The sequence below is a fragment of the Rhinolophus ferrumequinum genome, chromosome 10 (assembly GCF_004115265.2).
Source record: "Rhinolophus ferrumequinum isolate MPI-CBG mRhiFer1 chromosome 10, mRhiFer1_v1.p, whole genome shotgun sequence".
In the NCBI taxonomy this organism is placed as follows: domain Eukaryota; kingdom Metazoa; phylum Chordata; class Mammalia; order Chiroptera; family Rhinolophidae; genus Rhinolophus; species Rhinolophus ferrumequinum.
The window spans coordinates 6,501,552-6,528,170 of record NC_046293.1 but is presented as its reverse complement, the minus strand read 5'-3'; the positions used below and the strand labels follow the sequence as shown (position 1 = coordinate 6,528,170).

At 45.0% G+C, this 26,619-nt stretch overlaps 2 protein-coding genes across 3 annotated transcripts in view; one reads left to right on the top strand and one right to left on the bottom strand.

Annotated features, from left to right (window-relative positions):
• Positions 1–1,114: 1,114 nt before the first annotated feature.
• On the bottom strand, positions 1,115–9,074 carry PHF5A (PHD finger protein 5A). 2 transcript variants are annotated; one of them, XM_033118268.1, is made up of 4 exons: positions 8,640–9,074; positions 8,093–8,116; positions 7,419–7,585; positions 1,115–1,774 (listed from the first exon to the last, which is right to left on the bottom strand). In XM_033118268.1, the coding sequence occupies exons 1-4, from the start codon at positions 8,788–8,790 to the stop codon at positions 1,685–1,687; spliced, it is 432 nt and encodes a 143-aa protein (XP_032974159.1). In that variant the 5' UTR covers positions 8,791–9,074; the 3' UTR covers positions 1,115–1,684. The 2 variants fall into 2 exon arrangements, with proteins under 2 accessions (XP_032974159.1, XP_032974160.1); XM_033118269.1 differs by lacking the exon at positions 8,640–9,074 and adding an exon at positions 8,518–8,617.
• Positions 9,075–9,201: 127 nt separating this feature from the next.
• ACO2 (aconitase 2) overlaps positions 9,202–26,619 on the top strand; it is a 41,671-nt gene continuing 24,253 nt past the window's right edge. Inside the window, exon 1 of the mRNA XM_033118265.1 lies at positions 9,202–9,342. Within this exon, the coding sequence (XP_032974156.1) occupies positions 9,307–9,342 (36 nt within the window). The 5' untranslated portion in view covers positions 9,202–9,306. The remainder of the gene's footprint in view (positions 9,343–26,619) is intronic.

Below are 26,619 nucleotides of genomic sequence, written 5' to 3'. Positions count from 1 at the left end.
AGAACACAGCCGACCGGTAGTAGCCAACAGTCATTACCCAAAGCTACAAACAAAATGCTTATGGTCCTAGAGTAGAAGGGGAACTAACTTTGGTGGGGGTTGGGAGAGGCATCCTTGAGGAAAGATTTAGTTAAGTCTGCAGGAAAAGGAGTTCGCTGAGCAAAGGAGTGACCGAGCATTACAGAGGGATTAACAGGGAAAAAGGCGCTGAGGCTGGATAGACTTTCAGGAATGCAAGGAGCCCCAGGGGCTGGAGTGCAGGGAACGGGGGTGGCAGATGAGATGGGGAAGCCTGAAGGACTATCTTTAGCCCTGTGGCCATGACCTTCCCCCAGCCTTCCTGAGGTGACCCCAAGCTGGGCAAAAAAACCCTTCCTTTGTGCATCCTCTGGATTATACTGGAACTATCTGTTTCTGGCAGGCTCCTTTATTAAATTCCTGAAGGCAGAGATTATCTGAATTCAATTTTGGACACTCAGTACATCACAAATAAGAGTTTTGTTCCAAACCAAAACCCTGACAAGTCAGAAGACTCATTTCTTTCTTGGCTTTGCCACCAAGTTGCAGCATAACCTTGGGCCAAGTCCCTGGATCCTCAGGACTCACCTTTTTCAAATCCATGGTGTTAAAACACCTACTTGACCGTCTAGACGGCTCAAATTATGAAAGAATTAGCTCTTCTGGGTACCCTTCTATCACGTCTAGCGGGCACAAAGTACAGACAGTTGAGTTAGCATAAAGGTATGTCTGAATTTGCCCTTACTCTGTCAATTTACTTTAAAAAATCCTTAATGCGAGTATGTATGCATTTTATGAACCCAATCAACAAAGTTCAGTTCTCCTAACTCACTGATGTGAATACATTTTGTCTCATTCCCTTCCCCATTACTGGAAGCTATCTCTTCAGTTCAAAATGAAAGTTGGACAGGAAGAAAAAAAGCCTCTAAAAATGACTCTGGTTTACCAATGAAAGGCCTGGATGGTTTTGAATTCCTTCCAGTAGTTAATAAGAGGTTCAGGTGCTCAATGAATCCTAATACCTCTATTTTAAATCACAAATTCCTGGATGACTAAAATAAATTCCTAGAGGTAAAACTTAAATTGGGACAGTGACTACCAGAAAATAAACACCTGCTTTATTAATACAATAGCAACAGAAAGGGTTTCCAATTTCTTAGAAGAAAAATAACATGAACCAGCACCACCTGGTAAGTGTTACAGGATTAAATGCCCACATTTATTGTTCTGAGAACTCCCTACCACACTGCAGATGTTTCATCAAGGCCGCTGCCATCAGAGCTGCTGTAAGAACACGTTTCTCACTGTGGGTGGTGTCAGTCGACTCCTCAATCAGAAGGTGGAAATGGTATTATTCCTGTTTCAGAAGCTCCTGGTGTCGAGAGAACTTATCCATGTGGAAAACAGACTCTTGCTTCTTGAATTCAAGACAAGCCATGAACTAATCTATCAGTTTTTTCTCCGATACGGTCTGCCAGAGTGCTCGGAGAAGAATCCTTTTCCATTCCTACCACACTGTCTGGGTGAGAGGACAGAAGGGTGTAAAGGGGCCAGTGTACTACAGGCAACTGGGTGGTACTGTGCTCCACTCCCTTTCTGTTGGCAGCAGGTGTCTTTTCTGGGAGCTGCAGCAGCTTGATGGGGGGAGGAAGAGGCTGCCCACCCATCACCTCTTCTTGAAGCCATATTTTTTGCGTTCATAGAAGAGATCTGTCTTAGAGCTCCCCAAATTGACAATCTTCGGGCAACCATCTCTCTGGAAAACAGAAGAAGAGAAAAGTTGTTCAAAATCTCTTGAGCATGAATTGAGAGGGCCTTAGGATAAATATAACTTTTGGATTAATGGTCTAGCCATTCATCTTACCAGTTTAGTTATCCTATTTGATCACTGCCGAGTCAATTGCCAAGAACCTAGAAGGCGCCCAAAGCCTGTCTACCCTCGATCCAGTGGCCTGCACTTACAATACTGGATTCTCAGCCCACTTCTGTTGCTAGTATGATATAGCTGAGGTAGACTCTAAAACTTTTAAGATGTCCAAGGGGTTTCAAGTGAAAGGTTAAGAAACAGTAATTATCTTCAGATCAAGCTCTCCTCCACTATCCCAAGGAGAGAATACCACCAAGGGAAAAAATCCTATTAGGAAATAGTACCTTTCAGTTTAAATATCATAAGGAGAGAATACTGGGTTTGATGTGTCCTCATTAATTCACTTAATTTGACACACGGTCTTGGGGGAAGGGTGCTCCTGTGCTAGCTGGCTGGCTGCTGACGGTCACTACTCTGATTTGTAATGACACCCTACTGCCCCCAGCCATTTTGTGAGCTTGAGTGGTTTCAGTGAAGCCCCTGGGAAGCTTTGTTCTGCACAAATGATGACTCCATCAGTTGATCTGGGACGATGGGAGGAAAACTGAGGGAGTTGCTACTGGAAAAAACCTTCACAGGTCTGATGATTTTATTAACTATCTATGTCAAAGGAGGTTGCTTCCTGTGCCACTGGGCTATGGAATGAATTAGACATCTCATTTCTAGTTCAGCTGATTTCTTTCCAGGGACTGGTATCAGTACTGTAAAAAATCTCGGAAAACACACGAAGCCAACAGAAACATTTCATGATTTTCTAGAAAACAGGTACCACGTATTACACTGAGAATTACCATCTGTGGAATTTGCTGTGCTGAGGGAGCCAGGCTGTGGGCCCAGCCCTACCAGGGCTTTGCTGGTGAACTCTAGTAAGCCATGTCATCTGTATTGAAAGTCGGTGCAAAGGAGGGAAGTTGCCTCTTCTTGGCCCAAGGTAGCCTGATATTAAACACAGCAGTGCTCGACGCCTTTTAGAGATGCTATGAAATTGCAAGCCTGTTTAGGCTTAGGGTATCTCCTGACTTGTGCAACTGTGGGTAAGTCACTTCTCTTTGGATTCATATTCCTCAACTGTAAAATAAGGGGTCTGGTCAATGTTTACAAACTGTTATGTATAGAGTCCTAGAGAGTCCTGAGAGGGGCCACCCCCAATCTGTGCAGCTCCATTCTCACTCATAGCTTAGGTTACAATGGTAGGCTCTGGAGCTGGGCTGCCTGAATTCTGAGAAGTTAACAACCGCGCTGTAGCTCTTTTTAGTCACTTATACAGTTATTACAATGGCAGATCCTACCTCCTAGAATTAAGAATCAAGAAGTATACTTAGAAGAGTGCCTAGCATCCAGTCAGCTCTTAGTAAGTTAAAAGAAATTGTAAAAACCAAATTATCAGCAATTTCGTAATGCTTCCAACGCTTCAAACACACACACAGCTTCTGTGTAAGCTATTTTTTGAAGATAGGACTGTACATATTAAAAAAGAAGAGTTGGAAAACCAATGCACTGGATTTTTAGATCTTTGGCTTTTATGGCATTTTCTCTCGCTGACTCTCACAGGTTTCCTGTTTTCTTGCCTAACCTCCCGTTTTTTATTTTCTATACATCTCCGATGGGTCTCGTGGTTGTTCCCAAATTCTACCCATGCTGTGAGAGGTGAGGATGTGCACCTTGGAACTGGTTGGCCTTTGCTGGATATGCCTGTGAGTAGAGCATGGAAAGGAAGATGGAAGGACTATTAAGAAACCTTGGAGGGTGGTACAGGAGAATATCTGCAAGGCGAGCTAGAAGGCATTTTAAAAATACCTGCTAATATCTGCCTCATGGTAGCTCTTTTAACAACTGTATGCATGAATACTAAAAATGTCATCGTCTTTCAGTCCTTCCAGAGGACACACTTCCCATTAAATTTTTATTTTAGGCAGCTGTGGCTTGAATGGAATGCCACTGGTATATGTTTTATGGCCACTAATTTCCAAAATTTCACAAAAAAGGAGACATTAGACGGTCAAGTGCTTGTTTCCATTATACTATATGCCCAATACCACGTCATCAGGGGAACCCTAAGCTGGGCATGGTGGCAGCAACCCCAAGGAGAACTCGGGGCCTCTGGGTTTCCTTCCTGAGGAGACTGTGTGTCCAGCCCATTCTACGGCAGGAAAGCAAGCTACAAAAATTATGCTTGGGGGCGGCTTGTTAGCTAAGTGGTTAGAGCACAGTGCTCTTAACAAGGTTGCCGGTTCGATTCCCACATGGTCTACCGTGAGCTGCGCCCTCCACAACTAGATTGAGACAACTACTTGACTTGGAGCTGATGGGTCCTGGAAAAATACACTTAAAATAAATAAAAGCAAAAAAAAAATTACCCTATACCAGTGGTGAATACCCAGGACTTGCAAGGAAAACTTTAAAACCAACACTAATCGTGTACCAAAATATGACACACCAAAGGGAAATCTGTACAGAACTGTAATGCAGGAAAAGGCAATTTACAAATTTTAGGATCAGAAAAACACAACTACTGAAAATGAGTCCACATCTCTATTTCTTACAAATGGTAGCACAGAATTCTGAACAGGTGCCAGTGGCAAGACCGGCTTTATTAACAGAAACTTGAAGGTTAAATGCTGTTCATTCTTTTAGCAACTGTTCAAGGAATACCAATGATGTAAAAACTAGAGTGAACACTGGTTTGGGACCTGAGAGTAGTATCACGTTTTCTATCTGAAACTATTTGTAAAGACCTTCAAGCTCTCAGTAAATGCATCCATGACGCAACAGGGATTACTAACTTTTTTGTAGATAAGCCACACACAGCACGTTACCAGCAAAGCCAAGACTTGACCATGGACTTTCTGCCTTCCAGTCTGGTGTTTCTTCTAACAGGGCTTCCCAGAGGCAAGACCCAAAACTTTCCAATGGTTTAGGCAGTTAAAGAGAATGATAAATTTGTCAATTAACTTTGAAAAGTACCAAGCATCTTTCGCATCTGTCTAACTGCTCTGCTGTTCAATTCAATGGGGAGAAGACAATGGTAGAAATAGCAAGAGGCACATCCTTAACCACATGGGGAGGTGGTGAGAGGTAAGTGCTTTGAGTTAGGCTATGCTTCCTCAAAGCGGATAAAAACATCTTTGATAAGCGCATCTTTACCCAACCAAATCTTTTTCCTTGGTACTTAATTCCTTGGTAAGAAGGGAAGTTTTACATTTAATCTAAGACTGTAACGATTCTCCTTAGGGGGGAAGTAATGAAAAAAAAACGTTGAGCAACACTGAGTTAGACAGATCTGGGTTCTAGTTCGGGATCTGCCACTTACTAGCCATACGACCTTGAGCCACGTTGCTTAACATCTCTGAGCCTAATTTCCTCATCTATATCATATGGAATTTTCAGAAAATTGTTCAGCACAGTACCTGGCGCACAGCAAGAGCTCCACAAATGTTAGCTGCTATTTTGGTTTTCTGGTTGGGACAGCTGAGGAAAATGGTTTAAGTAAAAGGAGTAAAGGAATCAGGAGCTAAGGGGGATTGAGATGTTGCTGCACTAGAAAAAACTGCCAATCGGTCCTCTGGCAGTAACACCCAGAGGTATTATCTCTGACTCCTCAGTATTCCTGAAGCTTTGAAACACTCGAGAGACACCCAGCTGTTTATTGGTCTACTGCCCTTCAAAATGATGAACGCTGCAGGAAGAGAACAATAACAGGGCTGCTCTGGTTGTGGGAAGATTTCTGCATAGGAAAAAGTCTAGGCACTTAATCTACATGGTGATCTGTAAGGCTGAGAGGCTGGATCATGTCACTGGACTGCTTTGTGTTCCTTGGAAACTATTGCCGAGTAAATGTGAGCTAGGTGCCTTCTCAGATATCCCCAGAACATTCTTGCATAATGTGAAGTAGGGGAAGTGATGTCTAGAAGAATGCTGAGGGACAGAATGAGGCATGAGGATCCAAAGGTATCAGGTCACACACCACATGCAGACGAGTCAGACAGCAATTAACATTTATTAAGCACTCTCTCGTTGCAAGCTTATGGCAGATAAGAACTCTAGCTACTACCATGCCCAAGTTCAAGAAAATGTCCTTCATAGACTCTCTGGCTAGTTTAAGATTTGTACTTTCTTTTCACTACTGTTGTCTTACCATGGTTTCACTGCTTCTATGCTAAATAATTACCAAGCACTTACTGTGTACCAGACAGTCTGTAGGGGGAATGTCTATGGATGACTTATAAGGTCAGCACCAATAATGTGTCCCATGCTTACCCTACTACATGCCAGGAACTACACCAAGAAGTGGGAAAAGGAGACACAAATATAAACCAAGATCACTCCTCTAAAGCAGTGTCACCTAGCTGGCGGATCAAATCAAGCAGGACATGATCTGACAGGCAAAGGTAAGTGCAAATCAGAGTTTAGGTAATGAGGGAAGTTCAAGTCACCAACCGAAATTATGTTTTTCGTATTTTTATCGATGGCTCTTCTCATCTCCCTAAATAACAGAAGACTTAATAGTGTAAGAAACAGTTTTATCTGGTTTGCTAAGTCCCACTTACTGAGGTTAGACAGGACCGAAATGCAGGCTGCTGAAGTGGCTGGGTTATTTCTCCTCAACATGGACACACCCTACCAAAAAGATTTACAGAAGGACAACTCGGTGTAATGGGGACACCACTCGGTTTAGTCAGACAGTCTGACTAAACTTGCCACTTTTTAGCTGGGTGAGGGGCTGTAAAATGGGGCTAATAATCCCTATTTAACACAACTATTGTAAAGAATAAGCGAGATAACATCTATAACCTACCTACTCTTTACTCATGGGAATATTAAGATTTATGTATCTTTTGCCTTATCCTAGATTAGGTAACCAGATACTTTCCACTAGCCTACGTACTGTATAACACTTTCTTTTATTGTGTCATAAGAAAAAAACAAGCTGGTTCATGAGACTTCCCCCAAGAAGTCTGCTAAGGAAAAATGGTAAAACTCGCCCTTAGTATAGATCTATAAGTCCTCTCTATCAAGCTCAAGGAAGTGAATAACTGGCCACTGCTACCACACAGTGTCAAGGGACACAAATGTCATGCAACAGAATCAATTCCACAATATCAAACCAAAGGCATTCTTTAGCTGAAATCAACCTGAATTTCCCCAAATTCAAATGTCACCACATCTACCCAAACAGTCCTTAATGACAGCAAAGAGAATTGGTGGCTATCACACACCATGCACTGTGTTAGAATTTACAAAATATAGGACATTATTTCTGAATTAAAAAAATCAAGAGAGACATCAAAGGAATAGAGAGGGCTTTCCAAATTGCTGGTGTTGACAAAATGCTTCTCTTGCAGTTTTGCCCTTGATGGAAAATAACTGCCTTTTATTGGACTACACCCAGTTGGGCTCAAAGAACTTGAAAAAATTATAACCTAGATGACTAGCTGAACATACTAATCTCCACAGATCATAAGAGTTTGTCATGGAGAGCGGAGTGTTTTTAAATAAAAGGAAAGATCAAACGGAAAGCTTAGAACATACTCACATCCTTCTCCTGAATGGTGCACTCCTTACAGTAATATGCATCGGAGACTCCGGGGCCTCCACAGATCACACAGCGCCCCTGATAGGAGCCATAGTTACACTCATCACATATGCGCACCAGGGTGCAGGGCCGCACGTAGGAGTCACAGATCACGCATTTGCCATCACCTGTGAGGAAAAGAGAATGGAGTAATGCCCACTTACAAGCAGTACCTGAAGTCCTTTGCCCTCCTCCTGCTATGGGGAAACACACGAGTCTCCTGACAGTGATTCTGGGGCACTCTACTTTGGCATCACAAAACTTGGCTTACTTAGCGTCCATCCCCACAATACATGGGAAACATTAATCAACTAACATGTAAAGGGCTTAGAACAGCACTGGGTAGGTGATAAGTCTACACAATTACTGGCAAAAACTGTGTTGGAGACCAGGTCGTGCTACTTTGTGTCCAAAGCTAGAGATTTTCTCAAAACCTAAACGCTGTCTAAAATGTGCAAGTTGGAGTGGGGAAGTGGAGGGGGCCTCTGGTTGCAGCCTGGCATCCAGTGTTTACATGCTTCCGGGCGCAATGACTCAAGGCCCGCTGGGGCCCCACAGCAAATGCCCATTTGCTGATTCCACAGAAACTGTGAGTAGGCCGGGGTGGGGTGTTCTGGAGGGCGTGTTCGACTCACATTTTTCACACAGTCTTCCGATGGCTGCAAAGTAAAGAGTACAATTAGCATTAAAGGTTTGATGAAGAGAGAAAAACATCCTCGAGCTTGGGGTGTGGATCGGAGCAGGGACTGCAGCGAGCCCTGACCCATCCATCCCTCATAAACTTCCCAAATCCACACCATCCTAAAGCCCCTCCCAGGTCTTGGGCAATAAAACTTTCTCCGGACCCCACCCCGGTCGCCCGCCTTCGGCTCCCAGCAAGAGCGCCACCGCCTAGTTTTCATCACAGGCCACAAAACCCGCGCGCGCCTACACTGCGGACCGTGAGGCGGGAAACGTGGCACCTCCGAAGCAAGACCCTAGAAAGAGATGGAAACCTCGGACTCCCCAGCTCCTAAGACCACCCCCACCCAGGGAGCCGAGCGCATGGAAGCGGTCTCACCAACACCAGCCTGCTTGCGGCAAAAGATCAAGTCTGGGTGATGTTTAGCCATAGCACACACTCAAGCGGCCACCGGAAGCTGCGGGAACTTCCGTCCGACCTTTAACCCCCATTGTACCTGCCTCCTTGTCGCCGTGATTGGTCCTCTAGGCTTCCATCAGCGTTCACAATCTTTGTACCATGCCCTGCTCTAATTCGCGCGATCAAAACCCTAGCGTTCCAAAGACGAGTTTCTGTTGGGGAGTCAGGTCCGGGCAGGTGCGTGAGAGTCATATAAAAATGCCTTTCCCAGATTTGGATGGAAGAGACAAATTCCAAAGTGTAAAGATGAAACTTGTATTGGGATAAATCATCCGTGTTTTTTCTTCAAGATACATTCAAAAGGTTTATTGCACCAAATGCACAGAAAAATGGAGCAAAACAATACATGAACAAATTTTAAGAAAAATTTCCCATACATTGACATTGATATCTCTTTGATCAAAAATGTAAAGTACTATCAACGTATCTTAATGGAGCTTCAATTATAACAAATCCGAGAACTTTCTACATTGCAATCTTGTTTCCAGGATATATAGGTCATCATTCCGTGTTTTTATGCAGCTCTCTTTCCTCTTCCGGGTCGGTCCCTAACACGGGAGCTCCGCCCACTGCGCTTGAGGGACTCAAGTGCCTCTGCGGAGGCCCCGCCTTTGCCGTGACGCCTCTTTAGACCACGCCCCCCGAGGGCTTTAAATAGGCTGTTTGTCACGTCACTTTCACGCGACCTCATCTTTGTCAGTGCACAAAATGGCGCCCTACAGCCTCCTGGTGACCCGGCTGCAGGTGAGCGAGCTCAGGGCCCTCTGGGTTCACGGGGGCGGGGTACCTCCTACTGTGCCTGCGGCTGTGGGCGCGGCGCGGCGAGGCGGGCCCGACCTGCGATGACTTTGTGTACCTGTCCCGACTGTGGGCCCTGCGCCCGTGTCCGATCCTCCGGCGCCCGAGGTCAAAGCGTCCCCGGCTCAGTCAGCTCTCCCAGGGCTGTCTCCGCCCCGCGGGAAGCGTGGGTCCAAGCAGCAGTGGCCGGGTGAAGAGTGGAGGCACTTCTTTCTCCTATTTGAGGACCGCACTCCCCTTCCCCGTAGGGTTTCTTTCCGTTCCTCAAGGTGAGGACAAGGTGACTGGGGGTGTGGTCGTGGTTGAGCCCGCTGGGCCCAGCGCCTAAAGGCCTCGCTTTTCATTTCTCAGCAGCAGAGACTTGCTAGCCAGGTGCATCTACAATTGCCAGGCCTGGAGTCTGGAGAAGAAACTAGAATCCTGTTGAATCTTTTGAGGATCCTGCGGAACACATAGCCAAGACTGAGGGAGTGGGGGTGGGGGTGTCTTCCGACCCCAGACGTAGTAAATAGTAATAACAGTAGTCTCGCTCTCACCTTTGCACAAGATTGAAAGACTTTTAATTCCTTATCATACTTTGAGTCATATAATCATCTAAGATGATTACTCTTATTTAATAAAGTAGGTGAAAGTTAACCGCTGTCACGCAAGTGGCCTGAGCATCTGCCTTCCTTCTAGTCCCTCTGCCTGCCTTGTTCCTGTCAGCCTGTCCTCCCAGCACTTGCTCAGCCAGAGTATGATCCTTGAGCTAACATTTGTATTTCTGAGAGTACTAGAATGGAGTATTTGGGGCTCACCTTTAGTTGCTTTTCAGTTACTAGGTGCAGAGGGTAAAGAGACACACAGTTTGACCTTGACTTTCCTGTTATGAACCATCTAGAAAATTGACTGTGACTCCCAGATGTCTTTTTCATGTCTGACTTGACAACCCTTGGAAGGTGTTATACTTTAAGGTTCAATGTCACGCATGTATTTGTTAATAAAAATAAAGCAAGCATTTGTAGTCATTCTTTGATAACCGTTTACATTTAACTTTGTGAATCTACTTTGAATCAAGTGGCACAACTTTGGTTATAGAATTTAGAAAGTTGTTATTTGCTGTACTCTCAGGAAACATTTGTTACTAGAAGTTATCTTTTTTTTTATCACTGCTTAAGTGTAAACCTTATGGTTAAAGTGAAATCATCATTTATCTTAAAACACTTCTCATCTCTCAATTCTGAACAAAGACAAAGAATTTGTCCTAATTATTTCTTCAGATCTTTTGATTTTCCAGGTTAACAATGTGGAAATACTGTAGTTTCTTCCTGATCCTGCTGTGCCTTGTAGTGAAGTCAGGCAAGATTATTTGATAAGATAAATGATTACTTGGATGAGAGGACTAATATCACAGTATTTTTGAACTGAAAAAGGATCTTGAAAAGCATGAATGTTAGTCCAGTATAGAAAGAGATCTGGACCCTGTGACCTTCAGCAAATTACTTCTGTATTTTAGTTTCCTCATCTTTCAGTTGGGGATCACCTACATTGACAAACGTTTATTGAGTTCTTGGTGATTGGCTTCTACTCAGATAGTTATGATGATTGTTATAAAGTCCTGAGAAAGTAGAATATATTTGTTTATGATCTTGTAGTCCAGCTTCGTCTTTTACAGATAGAAAATGCAAGACTTTGGGAGCCTGAGCGGTTTCCAGGAGCAGGGTCACGATTAAAATTCAGGGCTCCTTGTTTGTTCATTTAGCTAAGATGAAGGAACAGCATTATACCACACTGCCTCTTAGTAGCCAGGCTGTCTTAAGGAACGGCCAGCTAACATTGTCCCCTGAAAACCTTGTAAATTTAACTCTTTTGTTTAGCTCCATTTGAGATATGATGGTACTACCTTAGTTGTCATGTCATGCATAAAATTTTTTCCCTGCCTCATTCACCCCATATTTACTGAGCACCCACTGCTTGCCTCAGATACAATGATAAGTAAAGCAGACATTCCTGTTCTCATGGAGCTTCCACTATATTCTAATGTATTCTACTATGGAGAGCCTTGGAGATCTTTCTCAGTCAAAATATTTTTCTCCTGCCCTTGGCTGGAAGACAGATAATAGAATGATGGCAATTACTACCCTGAAAATAAGATCTAGCTGGAAATCAGCTCTAATGCGTCTTTTGGAGCAAAAGTAATACTGGGTTTTATATTTTATTTTGTGCAAATAACTATGGATGGTAAATAAAAGGGTTTGGGCACTTGCAAATACTTTTCTTAGGTCTTTGGCTTTGTCTTGAGGTAGCGGGGTGCAGAGTTTTCATTATGTGACCTTGGGGAAGCCGTGTAACCTCTTGTGTGTAAATCGGAGATGGAACTACAAAGAAGTCTGACATTTGACAGAAGTTAAAAGTGCGTCTATAAAGTATCACATTTTTGAATTATGAATCAGGTCATTCTGGTCGCATGTTCACTGTGGTACCTTCTCAGGTGTCCTGTGGTCAACTCTTGGTTTGAATTGAGTGAATGAATGAATGATTGAATGGAAGACGAAACAAACTTCCAATCTCAAATTTGGGCATAGGGAGTAGAATCACCGTTTTGAGGACTAGGGGAGCACACCGTCGCCTTTTGGACCTACTGTTTCCAAAATGTTGATTGAAAACTTACTGTATGCCTAGCACTGTTCTAGACACGGAGTGCAATAGAGAACAAGAATAGTAGAGCTTATATCGTAGTCCTGAGGAGACAAAATAAGCAAGTAGACAAATAAGAGAATTGTAGCTACTAAATGCTGTAAGGAAGATAAGATAGGATAGTCTGGTAGAGAGAGTAAGGCTCGGACGTGGCATGGCTTAAACCAGAGTGGTTGGGGAAGGCCTCTCAGAAGAGGTGACATTTGAGCCAACATGTCAGTGATAAGGCAGCCCTTCAGCATTTTGGGGAGAGGGAGACTTCAAGTAGAAGGAATAGCATGTGCAGCATCTGAGATAGGTATGAGCTTAGCTGAGGATAAGAAACGAGGCCAGTGTGGCTGAGCTGTCGAGAGAAGAGAAAGGTCTGAGCAAGAGGTAGCAGGCAGGGTGGTGTAGGCTCTGGTAAGGACATTGGGTCTTACTCCAAGTGTAATAAAGGTTTTAAGCTGTGGAGTGACAGGATCTGATTTATAGTTGAGAAAAATCATTCAGGCTACTGCATGGATGATGGATCCCAGGGACAAAAGAGGCAGGGAGACCAGTGGGGCTGTTGGAATTAACCAGGGAGTGGTGAAGGTGTCTGGGACTAGCGTCCTGGTAGTGGCGATGTTTTGGAGGCAGACGGGTTGGATGTGTAGTGTGAGGGACAGGGAATAATTAAGCATGACTCCTAGGTCATGGGACAGAAGCAACTGAGGGATGGGTGAACTTGAACTCAGTAGTCATGTGTTTGCTGAGTACTTGTATAACTTAGGTGAGGGCTGAAGCTGGTTTATAAATTCTTGATCTTTTTATCAACTCTCAACAAGGACCTGTATCTCACAGGGGAGGAAGCTGCATGTCTCGCCCCAGGCTGCCTCAATTGAGTATGAGCATCTTGCCTGAAGTGAGCCCTGTTCTATCTTGGGCCTTATGCTGGTACCTGGTGACTTCAAGAGGGCCACATGAAAAGTGTCTAAAATGAGTGTTGATGCTTGAGCAGTCCCACTTCTTTGGCTCCAGCTTTCTTTGATGCCCTGCTTTGAAGGCTCTGGACCTCTCAGCATAAAGCAGGTGGGGACTGCAGGGAGGCTGCAGCATTTTAAAAAGCAGCACATGGAATATCAGGAAACTTCTTCTGCCACAGACTTAATGTGTGGCTTCAAGCAAGCCCTCTACCCTTGGTGGCCCTCAGGTTATACACGTGCAAAATGGGACAATCAATAGGTATCCTGCCATTAAGGGTCCTGAAAGCCTAAGAATATTTGAAAAGTTCTTTAGACTCTAATGCATTATAAAAATTTGTGAATAGTTTCTGGTGTTATTTTAGGAATAGGCCCTTAATGAACCTGTAGAAGCTCTTTATTTTGGGTGTCCTAAAGGGCATGGAGAATGTTTGTTTGTTTGTTTGTTTGTTTTTTTGGGGGGGTTCCTTCTGCAAAGCTTGGGCCAAAGGAAAAGGCACCAGGTTTGGAGCAAGGTCTGGAATTCCACCTTTGCTGTGTGGCCCTGGGCAAAATAACTAACATTCCAGAGCCTCAGTTTCCTAGTCTGTAAAATGGGCACATTATTTTCTGCCTCAGGGTGGCTGTATTAAATGGGACTGTGTGTATAAAGTACTTGGGGCAAATCTGGCCCAGCATGTAGGCACCTGGGGAATGTTAGTCTGTCTCTAATCCTGGAGATGGCCGACAGCCTTCATCGCCCCAGCATTTACCCTCAGCTCATGCATTTAAAAAAGACTGGCTCTGGGGAAATTGCTTGTTCCTTCCATAGTCTCCGTGGATATCGGGTATGTGACGGTTATTCGGGAAAACCTTTTGGGTACTGCTGTAAGAGAGCTGGGAGAAGAGGTAGGAATGAATACACTAAGTTGAAGGGCAACATTGAGAAAATGAGCTCTAGAATTACACTCGCAGGATTTTCATCATTAAATATTAAATTCCTTGGGGAATTTAGGCACAGTAGGAGTATTTCTGTTTTCACCCAGCGGAGACGGAGATTGAGACAGTTTCTAATTGGGAGCTTTAATTCTGTGGCCAGTCCTGGGAGGTTCCTAAGGGGTCTCAGGAGTTCCTTGAACCCCCACCCCCCATTCAGTGCTGGGCTCCTCCACCTTCTGCTGGACATTTGTGTTGTTTCTGTTACTGTTGTTGTTCACTGAGAGAGCTACAGAGCTGGTGGAAGATGAGGGCTCTGCCTGTGAAAGAGCTCATATGCTGCTGAGGAAGTCACTTTATAACTAATACACTGAGCTGAAGCACGGGGAGGGGCCGTGTGCTGCGGTGGGGGCTGCTAACCCCAGACCGGACCATCCGGGAACTTGGATGTTGTGGTGGCCTGTTTAGTCAGGCCGCTGCCCCAGTCACTGAACTAGGTGTTGTTTCACAAATGCTGCCTCGTTTGTCCTTCACAACCACCCTAAGAAGTTGGTATCATCAGCCTGTTTTCACAAGGATGAAACTGAGACCCCGAGATAGGTTAAATACTTGTCTGAGGTCACAGCTAGCGTGCAGCACAGCCAGATTTTGAATGCAGATTTGTTTGACTGCAGAAGACAGGCTTTCTACCCCCCAGCCAGACTTCCCCAGAATCCTCTGCGGGGGTAGCAGTGGAAACTGGATCTCTGTAACGTTGGCTGGATGGAGGGGACACAGTTCGGTTGGCTCCACACCCTGTTTGTATGTATGTCTGTTTGGGGCTATGAATGCCTCCTGCTCTAAATACCTGCAGAGCTTGAGAGGGAGAGGCTGAGCCGGGTCAGCGTCACAGGCTGCCTCAGAGCTTGCTGAGGACCCCCTTCTAAATGCATTGGTGCCGAGCTGGGGCTTGGCATGCAGTTCACAGCGTGCCTGGAGTCTGCCGCTGAGCCAGCAGTAAAGGAGAACTAGACAGATGAGTGACCGTATCAAGTGGTTCCTTAAAGGAACCCCCTACGGCCTGGGAGCCCATTAGAGGCTGTCACTTGGAGAGACATGGCTCCCTGCCTCCTTTCCAAGCCTCGGGAAGGGACTGCTTCACTTGTGTGCCTGCCAGTTGCATAGCAACCAAGCTAGCTGATGGCCTTCTGGCAGGAGAGAATTGTTTAGCTTTGGATTCTTAGGAGAGGTGCCAGGCATCACCTACCAGGGGTGGGAGAAAATTGTTAGAAGCAGCGGAGGTGTGGGAAGAGGCTTCTTGTCAGCAGGGTGTTGACTGACGTGCATTCCTGTGTCGTCCGCCTACCGAGACAGCCCACCTGAGGCTTCTCTGCTAGGAAGGGCTAGGCAGCTACTGGCCAAAAGCTGTGAGCCCAAAGGCTGCCCAGGGTCATTGTCAGAGGAACCAGGGGTCTTACCCACTCGACCCGGAAGTCACCCTGCTGGTGAAATGGGCTGCCTCATAAGGTGGTGCGGTCCCCACCCCTGGACCGGGCCTGTAGAGGTTGGATGACTCCGTTAGGCATTCGAGGGCAGAACGAGTGGATACATGAGACCTGTCCAGTCCCATTTCAGTCCTGAGATGAGCTGTCCTGGTGCGTGTGACTTACTCTGGGGCTCCTGGTCTCTGGTGGCTGGGAAGGGAGTAGCGGGCAGAGCGGGAAACCGCCCGTCGTTCTCCGGGACACAGGTGGGCTGTGTCAGTGGCAGCATCTCATTCTCCCGGGAGAGCTGAGTAATAGCAGCTCACATTGAGTGAAGGCCTGCTAGGAACCCAGCTCTTGAGCTCTGTACTTGGCATATCTTTTTTCCTTGAAGAAGGCAGTATATTCATAAAAGCTCTCTTTCCTTCTCTCCATTACAGCCCACTGAGGCAACCACTTGTAGGAATGTTGTATTTATCATTCTAGACTTCGTTCTCTGCATTTCCAAGTAATACATTCTAATCTTCACAAAATCTCTGCTCTTTTGCCCCATTTTACAGAAGAGGAAAGTAAGGCTCTGAGAGGGGACGAATCTTATCTCCGGTCCCTTAGCTAGGGGAGCTGCAATTCTAAGCCAGTGCCATCCAGCTTTAGAGTAGATGCCCTTTCTGTGACTTGGCACTGGGTTTCGAGTGTTTTTGCAATGGCACTCGACAGGTCAGAATGGGGCTGGTGACTACTCTTTATTGCTGAAGCAGCTGCCTCCAGAGACCGGGCCTCCTTCAGAAGCCCAGCTTGTTTGGGCAGCTCACTTGCCCACTGGTGCCCACCGACACGTGGTTCCCTAGGGCAGCACTGGTGTATGCCATGCTTCACGGATGGACAGAAGGTCAGACTGGCCCAGCCAGGCTGGCCTCCAGCCTGAGATGGTGTCAGTCCCTCTGGTTTGGACTGTTCTCTGGGTACAAGTGGTCCCATAGGATGGCATTCGTGTTTGGGAAGAGAGAGCAGCATGTCTGACCTTGGCCAGGTGGGGAGGCCAGAGTTGGAGAGGGTGTCCATGGGACGTGCCGCGGGGTGGACCCCTTTCACATATGTTTTGGCTCTGAACAGGCACAGATGGCTCAGCACAGCCTCTGCCAGGGACACTCACAACTTGAAAGCATGATGAGGAGACTTGTATTCAAGTCATGGCTCTGCCTACATCGATTCCATCACCAAGTATTTCATGACCAACTGCTGTGTGTCAGCCTGTCCTGAGCTCTGAGTATACAGTGGTAACCAGCATAGATTAGTTTTCTGCCCTCATGGAGATGACATGTTAGTGGGATTGACTTTCTTATCTGTCTAAGTCTCCATTTTCTTCTGTAAACAAGGAACACAGTGACCTGTAAAAGTCCCACTTGGCACAGTTGTTGGGAGGACGACAGAACGTAACCTTTGTGATCTTGCCTGGCAGTTTTGTTTGTTTTTCCCCTTTTTCCGCCTCCCCCTGACTCCGGTTCAAGCCGTTGTTTCTCAGTCTAGTTGTGTAGGACACAGCTCCCTGGTCCATGGTATGAGCGTGGCGCTCCAACCGCTTGAACCACCGGGCTGGCCCAGTTTTGTTTCTTTTTCACTTTTCATTGATTTATTTTCATTTCTGGCCTGGCTGCCCGGTAGGGTCCACTTTGGCTTTATTCCTTCCTTTAGAGTGTGTCCTGTGTCAGCAGAGCCTTCCGTACTCCTTGGGAGCCCTGGAGATTTGTATCCCATCCAGCAAGGAAGGGGGCACTACCAGACCACAGACCAGACTCTACCAGGGCCACTCGGGTTCAGCCCCGTGGAGGACGGAGCCCACCTGAGGCTGCTGGGCCCGAGCACAGGTTGGGAGACACGGTCTACAGCATAGTGAGAAGGACAGGGGCTCAGCAGGTTCCCCGCTCAGTGACCTTGGCCTGGCCACTTCCTGTCTCTGAGGTAGTTAGGGAGGCTGACCTCTGTACAGCAAGATTTACCACAGTCGCTGGCACAGAGCAATGTGGCAGTTAACTGCTGTTGACTCCCAAACAGGTCTGAGGACATCTGGCTACTGAACACCCTGATGGGAGAGTCCCACCCAAGTGTAAAATGAGGGAGTTGTTTTACAGCAGAGAAAATGCTATAGGGATGCTTAGAATGGAGAAGACACGATTAGAGTTTGCGGCAATTTGAAGGGCTCAGGTGGAAGAGCGGCTAAATTCATTTGATCTGGTTCTGAAGGGCAGGGCTAGGAAGTGAGGCCTCGCGTGTGTCAGGCACTGGGTACTGTCCTTTAACCCTCACTGCAGCCTGCGAAGGTCGTAGCCCCGCTTACAGATGAGAAAAGCAATGTTTGGAGGGGTTCAATAAAACCACACAAGGTCACACAGCTTCTTGGGGGCAGAGCTGCGATTGGAGCCCACGTCTGCAACACTAGAATGTGGCTGGCGTGTTTCAGTTCAGTGTACGTAAGAAGCGTTTGTTATTGTAAAGTATTAATATTAGAGCCATCCAGTCGTGGCATAGGCTTCCTGGAAGAAAATGAGCGTCTTGGCCTCATCGTGTTGAATCAGGGACTTGGGGAGTTTGCTGAGGACAGGTTTTGTGCCTTGAGGCTGCCCTAGTCCCCTTTGTTCCTGACAAAATGGAGCGTGAGGCAGTAGTGAAATCCTCTCTTCTAGATAAGGGCCTGGTATTTATTTACCCCGGGGAATTTCACAGGGCCTGAGACTTGGAGTCCAAGTATGGGAAAAAGTTCTATGTTTCCTAGTTGTGCTGACAGCTGGTTTGGATGGCCTTAAGGGTGAACTCAGGAATGTCTCCAGGCGCTCAGATCAGGTGAACTGAGCACGGAGTTTTACTTTCGGACTTGGAAACAAAAACAAAGCCCCAGTAAGTTATTTTTTTAAATGTGCCCAAATCATCATTCTTATTTAAATAATACTGATCTGGACTTCTCATACGCCAACCACAGTGGTCAGCAGCATATAATATAAGACTCAGTAATATCCATTTTTATGTTAAAATTCATGTCTTACCCTTTTTCTTTTTTATAAAGGTACCTATTGTAGGAAACTTGTAAAATACAGAAGTATAAAGAATATCATAAAAATTGCCTGTAATTATTTGTCATATCCCACCACCACCCAGGGGTAACTACTGTTGACATTTTGGTAAATTTCCTTCCAATGTGTTTAAAATTTTCCAATCCAAACAAAAAACATGTACAATAGTACATGCATTTATAATCATACAAGTAGCAATGAGAACATCCTTCCAAATATCTGCACACTACTGACAGCTAAAATCCTTTTCTACCACACCTTGACAGAAATACAGAATGTTAAAACGCTGAATTGTGTATTTTATCTGCAATGAATGAATCTTGGGGATTTTTCCTAAAGTGTTGTACAGTATTCCACAGAATGGATAAAATGTAACTTTTTAAAAAATAAATGGACGTTTAAACTGTTTGTAATTTTTAAAATATTTCACTTCATGGTACAGTTGTTACCGGAGAGTGAGTCCTTCTCGGCGTGATGTTCAGGTTCTTGGCGTCTCGAGCAAAGAATTGAAGGAGACACAGAAATAAAGTGGTGAAAGAGCAGTTTATTAGAAGAGATAGTGCTCTTCAAAGAAATAGAAGTGGACCTGAGCAGTAGAGAATGGCTCAAGGGCCCCGACTAATGAGATCTTGGTGGTTTTTATCTTTTTCTCTGAAATGGACTGTTCCTTTCGGGACCACCACCCGATTGACACCTGTGATTGACAAGAGGCTGTTACCTCATCTTTTTTAATCTGCGCAGATGGGAGTGGCCAGTTTGATTTAGTTGTGTATCTTGTACCCATTTGTTTACAATGGAAATGGGAAGTTTGGACCAAGAGGGGAGGTCTTCTGAGTGGTAATGTAGAGACCCGACACCTATCTCTAAATGCCTGCCTTGTTTTTCCCTTGAGAGATGAGATCCCCATAAATTGTCTGTGGGAAGTTGAGGGACAAGAGGTCTGTTCTTCTGTATCTGCTTCCTGTTGGGCAGGGGCCGTAGAGCTGTCCCTACCTATTGGGGGAGCTCTTGAACCTGTCTGATCTCAGATGAGAGGAAGGAGTCTAAAGATCTGCCTGGAAGACCATGTTGGCTTCTTGGGTTGCGACTGGCAATCTTGCTGGGGTATCCTCTGTGTCCCCAAGGCCCCTGAATGAGGAAAAGTAGATTTCAATTACTAAATCTGTTAGCTCTATAGAGCCTGTGGCCATTCAATCAGTCATTTAGGTGGTGTCAATTGTGTTTTATGTATTTTCTAAATTTTCACCATGCCCTACTTTTTAAAATGGGAGGAAAAAAACCCAGTAAATGCTATTTTCAAAAAACCTGCTTATAGCATTTAACATAATAATTGCTCTTCTTTGGGACCCATTCATGTCATTTCATACCATACATAATATGGTAGGTATTACTCCCTTTTTCCAAATGAAACTATTCAGAGGGGAAGCCTGTTTGAGGTCATATAACAAGTAAATGGTAGAGCTGGACTTTGGAGCTAGATCTAAGTTCTTTCCACTGTGCCGTGTTGCCTCTTGTAAACCGCAGGTTATAATTCAAGTTTGGGGACGGTGAAGCACACCTCCCCCGCCCTGCTGGGTTTCCAGCCTGATGTTCCACCATTTCCTGCTTTGTGTTTTACCTGCTACCGTTTTGAGTGATTCGTGGCTCCTGTCCACTTCACGTGATGATTCTGTCTTTTTACATACTGCCTGCCCTCTCTGAGTGCCTTGCAAACTGCTGTATATCCTCCGCAGCCCTGCTCAGTGAAGCCCTGTGTGGGCATTCCAAGCAGAGTTAAATTTTTTTTTTTTTAAGATTTTATTGGGGGAAGGGAACAGGACTTTATTGGGGAATAGTGTGTACTTCCAGGACTTTTCCAAGTCAAGTTGTTGTCCTCTCAGTCCTAGTTGTGGAGGGCGCAGCTCAGCTCCAGGTCCAGTTGCCCTTGTTAGTTGCAGGGGGCACAGCCCACCTCTCAACTTGGGGTTGAGAGGACGCAGAGTTAATTGTTCCCTCTGCTGCGCTCCTGCGCTGTGTGTGCTTCCTTCTTCCCACAGGTCACAATGGGTTGCAGTTACTGCTGATCTTGGCCAGACTAAGGTATATTCGTGTAGGGACTCTCGTGCTCTTTTGGTATCTGTGTCCTATTGTTTGGCACAGAATAGGCACTCAAGTGTCAAAATACAAATGTGCTTGTAGGAAAGAAGTTGCGTGGTAAGTCACTATCAACCTATACATTTGTCCCTCCTGAATTATCTACATAGCAGCCACAGTGATTTTTTTAAAATGCAAATCTGATCTTGTCATGATCCCACTTCAGTGGCCTCCCATTGCTTCTGGGATCAGGCGAAACATTTAACATGTCCTACTGGAAAGTTCACACACACAAAACAAGGTCAAAGCCTGGCTGATTGGACCGGAAAAGGTACAAGCCACTTTCATATTCAGACAGTTCATTACTTACATATACAGTGAGAAGACGAATAGGCCAAAGGTGCCAGCTCCATGGGTCCTAGTCCCACACACCGAAGAGGACACCAAAACAAAAGGAGCTGATAACTGCACTGCAGGTGTGGCTGCCCTGTTGCAGCTACGTGGGCTTATTTTCTGCGGCTCTAGTCTGAAGGGTCCAGGGCAGAAGGCTCCATACCTCATCAGATCCCGGAGGTGAGGAAACACTCTCATGACGGGAGAGAGAAGGAGGCAAGGGGGAGATGGCTTCTTCGCTCCTCAGAGGCCTCTCCTCTGGTGTTCCATCAAGACTTGGGGTGTTTTTATCCTGTACCTACAAGCTCCCTCATAACCTGGCTCCATTTTACCTCTTAGCCTTATTTTTCTTTGCCATTTTCACTGCACTTTGCTCACGCCAAGCTGGCTTTCTCTTTCTTTTTTCAATTACAGGTGCTTTCGTGCCCCGGGGCCTTTGCACATGCCCTTCTCCCTGCCTGCCAGATTCCCTGGATGCCTTCCCCTCAGCCCCATTTGCTATGCCTGGCTAATTCAGTAATGTTTCACTTCTCAGATTAAATATCACTTTCTTGGAGAAGCCCTTTCCTCAGTCTAGATTAGCTTCTCCAGTTTTATACTGTCGTAGCTGCTTAACCTGGCTTTCATAGCCCTTCTCTTACATTGTCCCTTGAGTGATTACTTGATATCTGTCTTCTCTACCAAACTGTAAGCTCAGCAAGGGCAGGGACTGTCTTGCTTATTAATTCAGGCACCATAGCACAAAGTCTATTTGTTTAATGAATCAGCAACACTTTCGTTTAAATTAGGGAGGTAACGTGGTAGAAACGGCATTGACTTGAGAATCGAGTGGCTTGAGTTCTGCTCCAAACTGCTGTTAACTAGGTCTGTGACCTTCGGCGTTCACTTCTCCATCTGGCAAATAAAGACCATGGATTTGGTGATCTGGGGTCACCTTGGGCTCTGATGATCTATGACTTTAGGTGAACCATGCAATGAGCAAAGTTCTGCCTACTTTTCCACTTGGGTGTCAAGTCGGCAAAGGTTCATAACCAAACTGGTCTCTCACCCCCAAGCCTGCACTTGTACTGCCTTCCCCATTTCAGTTTATAGCAACTTCATTCTTCCAGTTCCTCAAGCCCAGAACCTCAGTGATATTCTTGATTCTTCTCTCATGTCCCTTGGCTAATGTGTCAGCAAATCCCGTGGTTACTGCCTTCACTATAGATCCAGACTGCAACCCCTTCTTGCCATGGGCACCGCTGTGACTGGTCCAAGTCAACTTTGGCTTTCACTGGGCTATGGCGTGGCCTCCTGCCTGGTCTCGTCTGCGTTCAGCAGCCAGAGTGATATTTGTCAATAAGTCCGATCACGTGATCCCTGTTCAGACTTCTCCATTAGCTTTTCATTTCATTCAGAATGAAGTCCAGAGTCTTGACCATATTCTACGAGGTTCTGTACCGTCTGATTCTCTGCTCCCTGTTCATCTTCTCTCTCCCGCACTCCCCCTTGTTTATTCTGTTCTGGCCATACTGGCTTCCTTGCTGTTCTCTTTTCCCTCCGCCATATATTTTAAATTTCTTAAATTTACCATTTTAATCATTTTGAAGTACACAGTTCAGAGCATCAAGTACATTCATGTTGTGCCATCCCCACCATCCATCTCCAGGACTTTTTCATCTTCCCAAACTGAAACTCTGTCCCCATTAGACACTAGCTCCCCATTTCCCCAGGCTTGCACCTTTTGTCAGGTCGTTGTTCAGTGTCACCCTCTCATTGAAGCCTTTCCCAAGTCTCCTGTTTTCCATTGTAGCTCCCCTGTCCCCTGGCTCCCTTTCCCACCGCTCCTGCTTCGTGACGTTTACCAATATCTGACTGAGGTGTTACTTGTTTCTCTGTCTCCACTTATCTGCCTCCCCATCAGTACCCCTTTAACCTTCCAGAATGTCAGCCCCAAGAGGGTAGGGAGTATTGGGTCAGTTTGTTCATTGCTGTATCCACAGTACCTAGAACAGTGCCTGGCACCCATAGTCCCTTAGTAACTATTGGACAGATGGACAGGTGAATAAAAGAATAAGGTTTGGTGGTAGGAGGGAGCTGGAAAAGAGAGAATGACAGTGAAGATAGATATTTTCCACCAGGGTCAACCCTGGTCATTATTTCTCATATTTCTGACTGCGACTGGGATTGTAAGGGTAAAATTAAAATCCTAGCTTTTTCTTCCATCGTGTATCTTCTCCAATGACTGCTACTAACCCCCAGGCACAGTTTTGTTCTGGGAAAGTTGCATGATAGAGGGCACCAAAATGTACACACACAATTGGGGGATTGACATGGGGTTGCAGGTTTAAAATTTTTCCAAGTACGGACACCAAAACAACAGCAAAAAGAAGCAGAAAACCAAATCACCATCTGCTATCTCCATTGTTTCAATAGCAAAGACATAAAAACAACCATAAGCGTCTGACAGATGATTGGCTAAAGAAAATGTGGTGTATGTGTGCACACACACACAATGGAATACTACTCAGCCATAAAAAGTGAAATATTGCCATTTGCTACAACATGGATGGATCTTGAGAGTAGTATGCTAAGTGAAATAAGACAGAAAAGGACAAAAAACATGATTTCATTCATGTGGAATATAAAAGTAACAAACTAACAAAACAAAAAACTCATAGACAACAGAATGGTGGTTACCAGAGGAGAAAGGGGGGACGAGGGAAGGCAAACTGGGTAAAGCGGTCAAATACATGGTAACAGAAGACTTTAGGTGGTGAACATAGGGTACAATAAGGTACACAGATGGCGAATTATAATGTATACCTGAAATTTACATAATGTTATTAACCATGTTACCACAAGAAATATAATTTTTTTCAAAGGGACCTTTTTAACACCAAAGATATAAGAAGGAAAGATTCAGAACAAAGGACACGTTTTAAACTTAATAAGTTTGCCTTTTTAAAGAACTTGCAACCTTGTCCTTATTTTCCCCATTTTCCTGGTGTGCGCAGACAGGCATGCCCCAAGTGGGTGGGCTGAGGTTCTGTGCCTCTCTGTGCCATAGATGGAATGCTGCAGAGAGCCTGGGACTGAGCTTTTTTTTTTTGTTTGTTTGTTTTTTTGGGAGGGAAGGGGTATAGGACTTTATTGGGGAACAGTGTGTACTTCCAGGACTTTTTTCCAAGTCAAGTTGTCCTTTCAATCTTAGTTGTGGAGGGTGCCGTTCAGCTTCAAGTTGTTGTCCTTTCAGCCTTAGTTGTGGAGGGCGCAGCTCAGCTCCAGGTCCAATTGCTGTTGCTAGTTTCAGGGGGCGCAGCCCACCATCCCTTGTGGGAGTCGAACCGGCAACTTTGTGTTTGAGAGGACGCACTCCAACCAACTGAGCCATCCGGGAGCTCAGCAGCAGCTCAGCTCAAGGTGCCATGTTCAATCTTAGTTGCAGGGGGCACTGCCCACCATCCCTTGCGGGACTGGAGGAGTTGAACCGGCAAACTTGTGGTTGAGAGCCCACTGGCCCATGTGGGGATCGAACCGGCGGCCTTCAGAGTTAGGAGCATGGAGCTCCAACCGCCTGAGCCACTGGGCCGGCCCCTAAGGTTTTTTTTAATTGATGTATCACATTGTATTAGTTTCAGGTGTAGAACATGATTCTGTATTTGACTATATCGCAAAATGATCACCAAAATTAAGTTTAGCATCCGTCACCATACATAGTTACATAACTGATTTTTTGAAATTTGAAGCTCTCTAACGTAGTGTTTTTAAAACTGTGCTGCAGATAACGTCTTTGCCAGTCTCAACACTCATTTATGTGAATATTTTTATAAGATCGCTTCCTGGAAGAGGGAAAGCTGGTCAAAAGGTACAGTTCTCCCTTGTCCGCAGTGGGTACAGCCCAGACCCCCAGGGGATGCCCGAAACTGCAGACAGTACCGAACCGTTTATGTATTATGTTTTTTCCTGTACATACATACCTATGATAAAGTTTAATTTATAAATTAGGCACAGCAGAAGATTAATAATAAGTGATAAAATAAAACAGCTATCACAATATATTGAATTAAAAGTCATGTATAAAATAAGGTTCACTTGAACACAAACACAGCAAAGCAGGTTATCAATCCGATAACCAAGATGGCTAAGTGACTAAGGGCAGGGAACATATACAGCATAGAGATGCTGGACAAAGGGATGGAGCCAGGGCAGGATGGAGCTGATGACGCGAGATTTCATTACGCAACTCAGAGGCGTGCCATTTAAAACTTAGGATTTGTTTATTTCTGGAATTTCCCGTTTTATATTTTCAGACCTGGGGTGGCCACCAGTAATTGAAACTGTGGACAGTGAAATTGCAGCTAAGAGGGGACTACTTTCCAAATATCTTACATTTTAATAGGTAGTGCCTACCGTGTTTCCCCGAAAATAAGACTTAGCTGGACCATCAGCTCTAATGCGTGTTTTGGAGCAAAAATTAATGTAAGACCCGGTCTTATTTTACTATAATATTAGACTAGGTCTTAGATAAGACCCGGTCTTATTTTACTATAACATAAGACCGGGTCTTATATAGTTTTTGCTCTAAAAGACGCATTAGAGCTGATGGTCCGGCTAGGTCTTATTTTCGGGGAAACACGGTAGTTGTCATTCAAAAATGTTGACCCTGTTTACACTCTAACCAAAAGCATCTGAAACTGGTAAATTATTGATTTGTCTTGTGAATAGTTTGCTCTTGCAAGGTTAACCGAACCTGATCTGTGTTTAACCCCACTCAATAAGAAAGAGCTGGTTGATAAATACCGTGTTTCCCCGAAAATAAGACCTAGTCAGACCATCAGCTCTAATGCGTGTTTTGGAGCAAAAATTAATATAAGACCCGGTCTTATATTACATTATATTATATAAGACCCAGTCTTATATTACAGTAAAATAAGACCGGGTCTTATATTAATTTTTGCTCCAAAAGACGCATTAGAGCTGATTGTCCGGCTAGGTCTTATTCTCGGGGAAACATGGTAGAAGAAACGTCATTGGTTTGATTAACTGATAGTTCTATAGCACCTCCTGTGTGTCAGACCTGGTGGTCAGGCAGGGGAAATTTCGTTACAAGTAAACAAACACAATTCCTCCCCTAGTGGAATCTTACACACTAATGGAGATAGCTCCCACACATGAATGTCAAGAAGTAATAAGTGGGAATATATAATGGGCTCTGATTGGGCTGGGAGTTCTACAATAATTCTTTGAGGCTTCCGGTCATGATGGCAGAGTAGGTGGGGACTAGATTTATTGGGGTGACCACTTCATAAGTTATATAAATGTCTAATTACTGTGTTGTACACCTGAAACTAATATAATATTGCATGTCAACTGTAATTGAAAAATAAAAAAGAATGTTAAAATGATTATCTGAGAAAGTGAAATTATTTGGAACTTGAAGGATCACTGGGAGTTACCTAGACAAATGGCAGATTCGGAAGGGTGTGGGCCATTTACAAAAAGAAAGTAATAGATCTGCATAAAGACAGTGGAAAGATGTAGAAGATACATCGATACATGATGAAAGCCAGTTGCAGGACAGCTTGTCTCGTTTCTCATTTGTGTGAAAAACAGAGGGTGTGCTAATAAACGCACAGGGATAAGACTAGAAAGTGTGTCGCAGGCACTTGGTGTCGTCTCCTCCTCAGAACAGCGCTGTGTGGAAAGGAGCCT

Bases quoted from the DNA above. Each gene is read 5' to 3' on its own strand.
- PHF5A (XM_033118268.1), bottom strand. From the start codon at position 8,790: ATGACTCTCACGCACCTGCCCGGACCTGACTCCCCAACAGAAACTCGT. The intron at 8,117-8,639 runs GCAGGTACAATG...TTTACTTTGCAG, and splicing joins CCAATCACGGCGACAAGGAG to CCATCGGAAGACTGTGTGAA. The intron at 7,586-8,092 runs GTGAGTCGAACA...TTTTCCTCACAG, and splicing joins CGGAAGACTGTGTGAAAAAT to GTGATGGCAAATGCGTGATC.